Below are 11,119 nucleotides of genomic sequence, written 5' to 3' on the forward strand. Positions count from 1 at the left end.
TAAATCTTCCAACCCCCCCTCCCTTTTTATATATTGTTTTAATGTCAATGAATTTGCACGCGGTTACGTCTTGGACTTACGGTTAACACCGAGTCCCTGAGGAGACGACCCTACTTATCGCTATTACAAGTGTGTTTAGAGATAATAGGCTGATTTTTATAAATTTTATAATTTGCCGGACTCGACACCCGTCAATTTTATAAATTGTCTTCATTCATGCACAAAGAAGAGAGTAAGACCTCAAACCCAAATACGTGTAATCGTACTCAATGTTATCGTTCAAAGTGACTCTATTTTAAGAGATCCGAAGAGAAGATGAAGATTTAAATAACTTGGAATGATTACCAGATTTTACTGATTGAACTTTGTATGGCCTGGCAATATAACATGTTACAACTTGCACATATTGAACAACATAAGGCACATAAAAAAGACACTGACATTTTTATGCAGGCGGAAAAAAAATAAACAAAGCATTGTGGAACTAGATATCAATAGGTTTGAAGAACAGATATTGTACTTGACTTTCTACACTTGTTAAATAACTATCTTCATTGTGTTGATAAACAACTTGTGAAGCTCTTGACATGTTAAGGGCAACTTTGATCATCGGCAAGAGCAATGCATCTGGTGTAACTAGCTCTGTGTTCAGATCTTTCCATAACTCATTGATGAGCTGCAAGATTTTTTTCCTTCCTTCTTCCTCACTTGTTATGTTCTTTTCTCTCATCAACAACTGTATGCTTGATGCCACATTCCCTCTTTCTTGTTCCTCCTGTACATATTTATGGCCATATAATATTATTAAGAACTTCTTTTCAATCAAACCTATGACTGGTTGATGCTTAACTGAAGTCTTATTACCAAAATTTATTCTATATAATGTAGATGTTCCAGCCATTATGGTGCTGTACCGTTAATACAATAATTATCGCTACCATAATGACTCCAATTTTGTAATAAACTATCAATAAAAATTAACAACTCCAAATAGCATTCTTGTTGATAAATGAGCAGTACCTTTGAAGTTCCCAGATCATCCCATAGACGAAGAATTGTTCCAGCCAATGAGAAGAATTTAGGGTATGGATCAAGAAGATGTCTCATGTTTTCTTCGGTTACCCCTTCGGATATGAGAAAAAATAGATGCACCAATGCCATGCATGTCCCTGATGTCGTAACCCCATTCTTTATGTAGTCTTCAAAGGTTGGCATAGTCCCACTTCTCACCCATTCGACTTCCACCATGTAAGCTTCAACCATGTCAATCCACTAGAATATAAAAGACTAACAATCAAAACGTTGGCAGTTATATCTCAGAGAAAACGGTGAATATTTTAGTAAAATGATTAAATAAGTACCGTTTGGTGTAGAAATGGTTCGACACTTAAGCCATGTTCTTTAAGGATTTTATGGCAAATCTCACTGGTAGTATTATATAATGCCGTGTAGCTTATCTTCATGTACTCAGGAAGGTGTTCCATTTCACTCAAATCCCATCTGCCGAACTACAATGTTAGTTTTTAGATCTTGTCGACACTTGAATGAGAGAATTAATAAGACATTATGATCAAACCTTCTAATTGCTTCGGTAAAGAGTACAAGATCTTCGTACGAGCCATAAATGTCATATATATCATCAATGACCAACAAAATGGCAATGATTTTAGCAAGCTCAATCCTGCCACCAGAGTATTTTTTCTCGGGCAAGACTCCAACAGTCCACAGAAAACACTCGAGATGTCGATCTCGGACAAAACTTAGCTTCTTCAATAGACCCAAATGTTCCCACCACCTAAAATCAAAATCACAAGTTAAATAATGTACCAAGATATATAATGGAATATAAAACCGAAACAGAAGTGATTAACCTTGTAACCTCCACAAGCTCCCTTTGTAGGAGTGATTGGACATGATTGTAATCCAACTTTGCAAGTTCCAGCACAATGGGATTGTGATCATCTTCATTACCATATTCGTCAATATACCTTCTTGCTTCTAACCTGGTCATTCTCAAGTGTCTTGGAAGCCCTAAACTGAGAAGAACTTTTGTACCAAGTTTGGGGTTTAATTGGGAAACTAAACTCGTGAGTTGCATTGTAGTAAATTCCTTTGCCTGTGATAAGATATCTTCTCCATTTGCTCCCAAGTATGAAGCTTCATATAAACTCAACAATACCTCTATGTCATCACTCGACGACATCTTGAACTTACCGTTTGCATCCATGAAGTTTTGGAAAACATCTGTGTTGGAATACAAATTTACTTCTATATCAATCGTGATGTTTTTTTTTTAAATTATGATGAATGCCAACTGGACATAGATTAAAAGTGTGTTAAACTTTAATGATGTTGAGATAAAATAGTACCAGGATTAGTATGGAGACCATTGTGCCGTTGAAGACGAAAGCATAAAGCCACTGCATATAAATTGTCATCAGGCAGATCTTCTGTGAGATTTTCCAAAATTTCATGCATTTCTTCATCGAAATGGTGCCCAACCCCCAATCTTTGAATCGTGTCAATTAGCTCCATTCTCGTTATGGGATCAGAAATTGACATCAAAGCTCTTCTTGTGTTTTCCTTGAGTTGCTCGATTCTGTCGTAAACCACAGCTTTAGGAAGAATTGCCTATCAATTAGCAAACGAAAATCACACTTAATGCATTTGATTACAAAACTAGATAACCTCTCTTTTTCCATTATGTTCAGGTTATATTATGCACTGTATCAACTAAACATGTCTACAACTTAAACCTACCTTGGGTTGATACACATGAAGGAGAGAATCATTATCTCGGTTCAGTGGCACTGCAATGGTGGAAGAAGGCAGAGTAGAGAAAGACAAGCACATGCAAATCCTAGAGCTTTTGCTCGGCAAAACACTACTTACCAACCGCCCAGGATACAGATCATGTTTGCATAAAGAAACACAACTACATTTGAACAATGGACTAATATAAAATCGTGAAGCCATTTGTTTATTACTAAAGGTATGTAGCTTTTGATGTTTTATTTTATAAATATGAGATGTACATATAGTCATATATATATATATATTATATATATATAGAGAGAGAGAGAGATGGATGAACGAAGATTGCAAGTTAGTATTTTGTATGGACAAGAAAATTTCACTTTTTTCATACTCGTGTAAAGCATTGTTTTCCGTATTCAATTCAAACTTTTGGAAAGAAAGATAAAAAGGGAACCGACCATCTAAATGTCTTTTCTTAGGTACCTTTCAATTATGACGAGATCTTTCTCAAAATAACCCAAAAAAATAAGCAATTACATTTTTAACCCTAAATTTTATAACCTCAAACTTTTAACCATTCATTACTAGGTTAGCACTATTTGATGCATACAAAGACTATATTGCAAAAAAAAAAAAAATGATTTGACAACTTGACCATAAAATGACCTGATGCAGACCACCCCTTGACGACCCTTACGCACCAGCAGGTGGGCTCAGCAGGTGGGTAAGAGCCCACCTGCCACCTTTTTTTGTTTTTTTTTTTCCAGTTGTGCTCCTTCCCAATACACACCATTCAACTTTTAATTTTTCCTCCTCAGCCCCTATATATCAGGTTTTTCTAAAATATGAGATATATACGTTATAATCCAGTTTTTACAAAAGAAAAAATTATCTTCTCAAATCAATGTATGTGATTGAGAAAGTTAGAGTACGTGTTTTTGGTGGAGGTTCGTGGCAATTAGTCAACGACGTGGTAGATTATATCATTTTAAGTTAATGTATAAATCTTTGTCATCTGATTCGATTGTCGAGTTATTTGACACCGATAATACGAGATATTATTTTGGCTATTGGTGTGAATATCTCGCCGCAAGCCCTAAAATTGTACATTTGCGATCATGGCATTGAAAACAATCAGTCAAACTCAAAAGAAGAGATTGTTCCAGCCACTGTGTATGGGGCCGAGCACCCTCAGTATACACTTCCACTCATTCCATATGTGACAAACCAATGTGAGCTGGGTTACAACCAAACATAGTTTTACTCATTCCATACCAATTGTTTCAAGGTGATGAGACAACTCCTAGCACTCCATATCATTCGTACTAAACTCAATATCAACCGTTTCAAACCTTACTTGAAACATACTAGTCTCAGTATCACCTATTTCAAATCCAAGGGACGTATGAAACTCTATATCAATCGTACAACACTCCATAAAAGTCATACGGAAATCGTCCGACGTACTAATACCAAGATATACCATCTGATTATGGCATTCTTATTTCTGAAATTTATGCCGAAGAATATGAAGCCAATTTAAATGACACTGAAAATGCATTTGAGAAATATAAGGTTGATCTTGATCCTTATTATGGGGTTGTCTCGGGCGATTGTGTGTATCATCCCAATACATATGAATATTTGGGGCTACAATAAGATAATAATGATAGCGAATTGGATATGGAAGATAAAGAAGGGGCAGAGGAGGAAGATAAGGAAGGTATTGGTAGGGATAACATTAGTGCCATGGTGGGTTGTAATTTATTTTGGTGCATGACTCCCCCATTTCCAACGCAAGTCCCTATTGTGAAGCTTTAAGAACTGGCCCCCAAATATCAACGTTCTAAACGAGTGAATCACTTACGACCACTTGTTCTTTTTCAATTTTTATAGATTCTATCAATTTACGACCGCTGATTATAATAGACGGTGCTCATTTGAAAGTTCTTTACTTTGGTACCATGTTTTTGGCGGTTGGCATGGATGGAAACAATCAAATTTTGCATATTACTTATGGGGTAGGCAAGACAGAGAGTGGAGAGTCTTGGACATGAATTTTATTCAGGTTGAAAGAATGCATAAATGAGTCGGAAAATTTATGCATTATATCTGATCAGGTTGCTTCCATCAACATGACGATTAGATATGTATTTCCTACCGCGAATCACGGGCTTTGTTGTCGACATCTCGAAATGAATTTTCGATTTAGCACGAAAAAAGACAAGTTGTTGGGAGAGATGTTTTGGAGGACCTGCAAAGCTTATACGGTAAAAGATTTTGAACAACAGTTAGTCGAACTTCGTCAAACACTACTAGTCAGTGCAAGAAAAACACTTGACGATGCTGACAAAACGAAATAGTCAACAACACATTTCGCTGGAATGTGTTACAATGTTATGACATCCAATAGTACGGAGTCCGTAAATACATTGTCAAGGTATGCACGATGCCTTTTGATATCAAGGCTGATTGATTTTTTCCGCATCTCACTACAGTAATTGTATTATGACCATCGAGAAGTTGGAGGTAAATATATAAACAACAATATATTTTTTTTACGTAAACGTTTTTAACCTGAATGAGCTATACATTATGCAGTCTCACTTAAACAGGAGTTTACCCCTTGGGCGAAGGAAAAAGTGATTAAAAGAATTAACAAAAGTGCAACATGGACAATACACAATGTTACAAACACTGTGTTTGAAGTAAGAGATGGCCATAGGAATGGTGTTGTTGATCTAATGGAGTAGACTTGTAGTTGTAGGAAATGACAACTATCTGGTTTACCATGTGGTCATGTGATAACAGTTTGCAGGAGGACTAGAATGACATAAACGAATTTTTGGGCGACAAAATACTACACGACGCAAATTTATTGAGCTACATACATGAAGATACTAAATATTGTTAATCCTCATGTGGCATGAGAATATCCCGGTGAATATATGACAGTGAAACCACCTCTTGTGGATAAAAAAAGGAGGAAATCGACAAGGTACACGTGAACTCATTCTTTCCCAAGGAGAGGTCATATATGAGAAACAATGTAGTAGATGCGGTCAGAAGGGACATAATTGTCGCGATTGTCCAAGTACATTACCAACGGATGAAGAGACTATGAGAGCAGCTAGGAGGATATCTGGTAGCCGGAAAAAATCAACTGTGCACAAATTTGATTTAAATAAACCTAGTAGGTGACTATGTTTCATTTGTGTTTTTTTATTAATGATTATATTACTACATTGCTTATGTGTGTTTTTTTTTTATATTTTGCATGTTGAGTTCTATAAATTAAATGTGAAGTAGACTTCCAAAACATAAACATTAAACATCACTAAATACCCCAACTCGAAAACAACAACATAAGTGTATGACGTGAAACAAAACTAAACAAAAACGTTAATTCTCCTCTGAATAAAGTGTTTTACACGAAGCAATCCAGAAATGTTTTTCATCAACCAAATCCTGCACTACTTCAAATGTTTGACTGAGTTCAGTGGCATAAGCATTATTAAGGTACTACTGAAGTACAATAATCGAGGAAGATTAATTTAGTAAGACCATGTGAAGGTACTACTGAAGTACAAGAATCGAGGAAGATTAATTTAGTAAGACAATATGAAAGCTTTCTTTATGGAGATACCTAAACTTTCTCTGAAGTACATCAACATTTTAATTGTTTTCTTATTTATTTGAGGACAGTTGGAAGAGAATATTCCAATTAAGAGACACTGACAAAATTCCTTCAATGTTTGCCAGAATCATGGGATCATTATATCATGTGTCTCAAGATGTCCAACGACAAGTACTCCCCCTCTCTCAGTACCCTTTATGGGATATTGCTTAATCATGAACAATCCCGTCAGCTAGAGAAGAATCTTCTTAAAGACTGTAGGTAAATGAAAATCTCTCCGTTAGCTTTGATCTCTAATATCCCTTCAGCTGACCCTTCTATTTCTTCTGTATCTATCACTGAGTTAGATCCTTCTAACTCTGAGGGCTTGTCAGACGCTGATCTTTCAGAGTTTGATCTAACTAACTCTTTTAGGAGGTTTGCCATAAAAGTAGATATCGAAGATCTTCCTCGCTGACCATAACTGAAAAGCCAAAGTCAATCCCATTGACAAGGTTTCAGCGATCGGCTACAACTGTCAATGCAAAGGTCACTTTGCTAATAAATGCAGGTCTAAGGGAACTCCGATGCCATCTTCCAAGCCCCCATCCTACTTCAGATCTAAAGATGATAAATACCTGAAGCTGAAGGACAAGTACAAGAAGATAAAGAATCTTTAGCGTAAAGGTAAAGGTCTTGTCGCTGAAGAGTGTGACTGGGCTGATTCTTCTGAAGAATCATCCTCTAACGAGGAAGATATGGCCTACTTCTGTCTATGTCCAAGGATGTCAAAGATGAACCATAAGAGACGTCATTTTCCTGTGATCCCTCGTCACCAACCGCTACTCAGGCATGTTCCCTGAATGAACCCTCTTCTTCTTCTTTTTCTGATAGACTATCTATACTAGACCTATTGACAGTTGACCTTTACAATGCCCTGAATGGCAAGTCCAAAGTTCAAAAGCTTAATCTTGATCTTCAAGAACAATTAGAGAAATGGCATTCAAAGATCAAGGAGCTGACTAAGATTGAAGAAAATTTTAAGGATTGGGTCATTGTAAACCAAACCATAAACATCGAACGCGAGCAAGCTATCAATGAGCGTGAGCAAGCTATTGTTGAACTCAAGGCTGAGAGAGCTACCATTAAATGATGGTGCAAAGCCTCCATCAAGGCCTCCGAGATCATCAACATTAAGATCCCTGCTAATATAAAGAGTGATCTAGGATTTTCCTATGATCAGGAAGAAAGTGTCACTGACAAGTCCATGCTAAAGTTTGGTACTTTTTTCTCTTCCATTCCTGACACCTCTTTCTCCCAGTACTCTTCCATTGAGACTAATCTTGAAGGAACTACCTCGAGTTTAGGATGCCAAAGACAAAGATAGAGTCATTACCATCGCTCCTCTTTCCAAGAAGGCTAACAAGTCAAATAGACCCATATATAAACCTTCATCTTGTATACCTTCTTACTCAAGGACCAAGGTATCTAAATCCTCTCAGAAACCTAAGCCAAAGATGAAAGTGAATCCTTCACTCAAGGTATCCAAACCCTCAGCTATTCCTCCTCGAACAAATGAAAGAGAAATCCTTGGAGTTTGTCCCTCTTCTATTCTCTCTGACCCTTCTAGCCCTAAAGCTACATTCAGCTATACGAAGTGTCGTCACTGTGGCGAAACTTCACATATTGCCAGTAAGTGTCCTTCAGCTACCAAATCTGGTTCGCTAGCTAAGGTAAAGAAAGTAGCCAAGGCTGAAAAATCAACCAAGGCGAAATCAACAACCAATGTTGTGAAAACGAATAAGGTGAAGAAGTTCACTAAAGCCTCTCCTTTAGGGTCAGTGAAGACACCCGTTGACCCTGAGTCCTCAACGTCAGTGGATGTCGCCTCTAACTCCACTGGACCATTGAAAAATGGGTACCAAAGCAATATTAATTTTTTTCTTATACAGGAAGTCAAAGTCATTTGGTATCTTGATAGTGGATGTTCAAGACATATGACTGGAGATAAATTTCTGCTCACTGATTATAAAGATGAAATAGGCCCATTCGTGACCTTTGAAGGAAACAGAAAAGGATATACCAAGGGATTTGGTATATTAACCAACGGTGCAACCACTTTCAAACGTGTTGCATATGTTGAAGGGCTGGACCATAATATTCTTAGCATCAGTTAACTGTGTAATGAAGATTTCTTAGGAAATTTCTTAAGAACTCATGTTATATTTATGACAAAGATGACAACCTTGCTCTTACAGGTTCTCGTCTAGAGAACGTGTATGTCATCAACATGGATTCTCCCTTCATTGAGAATAGTTGTTTTTTTCTCTAAAGCCTCTTCATGTATCAACTGGCTATGGCACAAATGACTTTCATCTCAACTTGAAAATGTTTAAAGAGTTGTCTCGAAAGGATCTTGTCACTGGCCTTCTTCATCACTTCTTTGCAAAGGAATCTCTTTGTCAGCATGCGAAAAGGGAATGCAGACAAAGGATAGCTTCAAATCTAAGCAATTCTCTTCAGTGACTTCTCCTCTTTAGCTACTGCACATGAATTTATTTGGTCCAGTCAACGTGCAATCTATAGCTGAAAAGAAATATACACTTTTCATTGTTGATGAGTAATCCAGGTACACTTGGGTCTTCTTTCTCAGATCTAAGAGTGATGCACCTGAAGAAATTATTTCGTTCATAAAACGCATAGAAATATTGAACAACATCAGAGTAAGGTCCATCAGGAGTGATCATGGCACTGAATTCAAAAACAGTACCATTGATGACTTCTTTTTGAACAAGGAAATCTCTCACAACTTCTTAGCTGTAAGAACTTCACAACTAAATAGGGTCGCTGAAAGAAGAAATCAAACAATAATTGAAGCTGCTCAACCAATGCTCAGCAAATCTCGTCTCCTACTCAATTCTGGGCTGAAGCTGTTAGTATTGCTTGTTTTACTTAAAATCGATCGCTGATCGTCAAAAGATTCAAGAAGACAGCCTATGAACTATTCCATAACAGAAAGCCTTCTCTCAACTTTTTTCATATATTTTGGTTGTACTTGTTATATTCTAAATAATAGAGACCAATTTAGAAAGTTCGATCCCAAAGATAATGAAAGAATCTTTCTTGGATATTCTTCAATGTCCAAAGCCTTCAGAGTATTCAACAAAAGACAATAGACAATAGAAGAATCTATTCATATCACCTTTGATGAGTCTCAATCAGCTAATGTTAAACCCATCTTTAAAGATGATGAAGAGTTAGATAATTGGATGATATTTCACTGTGAACAACCTGAAGCTTCCTTCAGCAATCAACCTAACGTTGACCCTCCAAAAGCTGACGATGATCCATTTATCGTTCCAAACTTCCAAATGTGACTAGTAATGAAGTTGAATCCTCTTCAGGGATTGCTTCCCTTCCCATTGGTTACTTACCCCCTTCTACTTCCAATACAGACCCTTCAGTCACTGAAATTCTCTTAGTTTCTTAACCTCTATCAGTTGTTGAATCACTCTCTGAGGCTCCTCTAACAATCCAACCTATTGCTGAAGAATCTATTGTTGATGCCTCATGTTCTATACCTGCGCTCCCAATATCAGAAGATAATATTCAACCAGCACTATAATGGACGAAAGACCATCCAATCCATCAAATTCATGGTGATCCAAGTGCAGGTATTCAGACACTACGTAGTCTAGGTAATATTTGTCTTTTTATCAACTTTCTTTCTTTAGTTGAGCCTAAGAAAATCAATGAGGCTATCACTGACCCAAGTTGGGTCATTGATATGCAAGAAGAACTCATTGAGTTTGATAGGTTCCAAGTCTAGTACCTTGTCTCGCGTCTATCTAACAAAAATGTGATAGGCACCAAGTGTGTTTATCGCAATAAGTTATATGAACAAGGAATTGTAACCCAAAACAAGACTCGTCTTGTTGCTCAGGGATACATGCAAGAAGAAGGAATCGATTATAATGAAACCTTTGCACCAGTGGCTAGACTCGAAGCTATTCGACTCTTTCTAGCCTATGCTGCCTATAGAGACTTTAAAGTCCTTCAAATGGATGTAAGGAACGCTTTTCTAAATGGAAAACTTCGGGAGGAAGTTTTTGTTGAACAACCTCCAAGGTTTCTTGACTCCAAATATCCAAATCATGTATATAGATTCGATAAAGCTCTTTATAGGTTAAAACAGACTCCTCGTGCCTGGTATGATACCCTCTCCTTATTTTTCATCTCTGAGAAATTTGTCCGTGAAAAGATTGACCAGACCCTATTTCTTAGAAAAGTCAAGGGTTATATCATTCTAGTTGAAATTTATGTCGATGATATTATATTTGGTTCCACTAATCCCTCTTTGTGTTTTTGGTTGCTGAACACTTTGAATAAAGAATATCAGATGAGCATGATAGGAGAACTGACTTACTTTCTACGTATTGAGATTAATCAAACAGATAAAGATATTTTTATCAATCAAAGTAAGTATGTCAGGGATATGCTGAAGAAATGCGATCTAACCAACAACTCATCTATGAAAACTCCAATGGCTCCTCCTATCTCGCTGAACAAGGATCCAAATGGAAAGCCTGTAATCGTAAATATTTATAGAGGAATGTCGGATCCCTGTTGTATCTCACATCTAGTCGACCAGATATTATGTACTCTACTTGTTTGTGTGCATGATATCAAGATGAATCTAAGGAATCCCATCTGATTACTGTAAAACACATATTCAGATATCTGAAG

General features: G+C 36.9%; 1 protein-coding gene across 1 annotated transcript; it reads right to left on the reverse strand.

The window, feature by feature from the left end:
- Positions 1-362: 362 nt before the first annotated feature.
- LOC112523145 (probable terpene synthase 11) lies at positions 363-2,918 on the reverse strand. The gene is made up of 7 exons (XM_025132620.1): positions 2,761-2,918; positions 2,370-2,631; positions 1,872-2,244; positions 1,577-1,795; positions 1,362-1,500; positions 1,021-1,272; positions 363-775 (listed from the first exon to the last, which is right to left on the reverse strand). The coding sequence occupies exons 1-7, from the start codon at positions 2,851-2,853 to the stop codon at positions 485-487; spliced, it is 1,629 nt and encodes a 542-aa protein (XP_024988388.1). The 5' UTR covers positions 2,854-2,918; the 3' UTR covers positions 363-484.
- Positions 2,919-11,119: the final 8,201 nt, after the last annotated feature.

Source organism: Cynara cardunculus (assembly GCF_001531365.2).
Source record: "Cynara cardunculus var. scolymus isolate 2C chromosome LG 12, CcrdV1, whole genome shotgun sequence".
Lineage (NCBI taxonomy): Eukaryota > Viridiplantae > Streptophyta > Magnoliopsida > Asterales > Asteraceae > Cynara > Cynara cardunculus.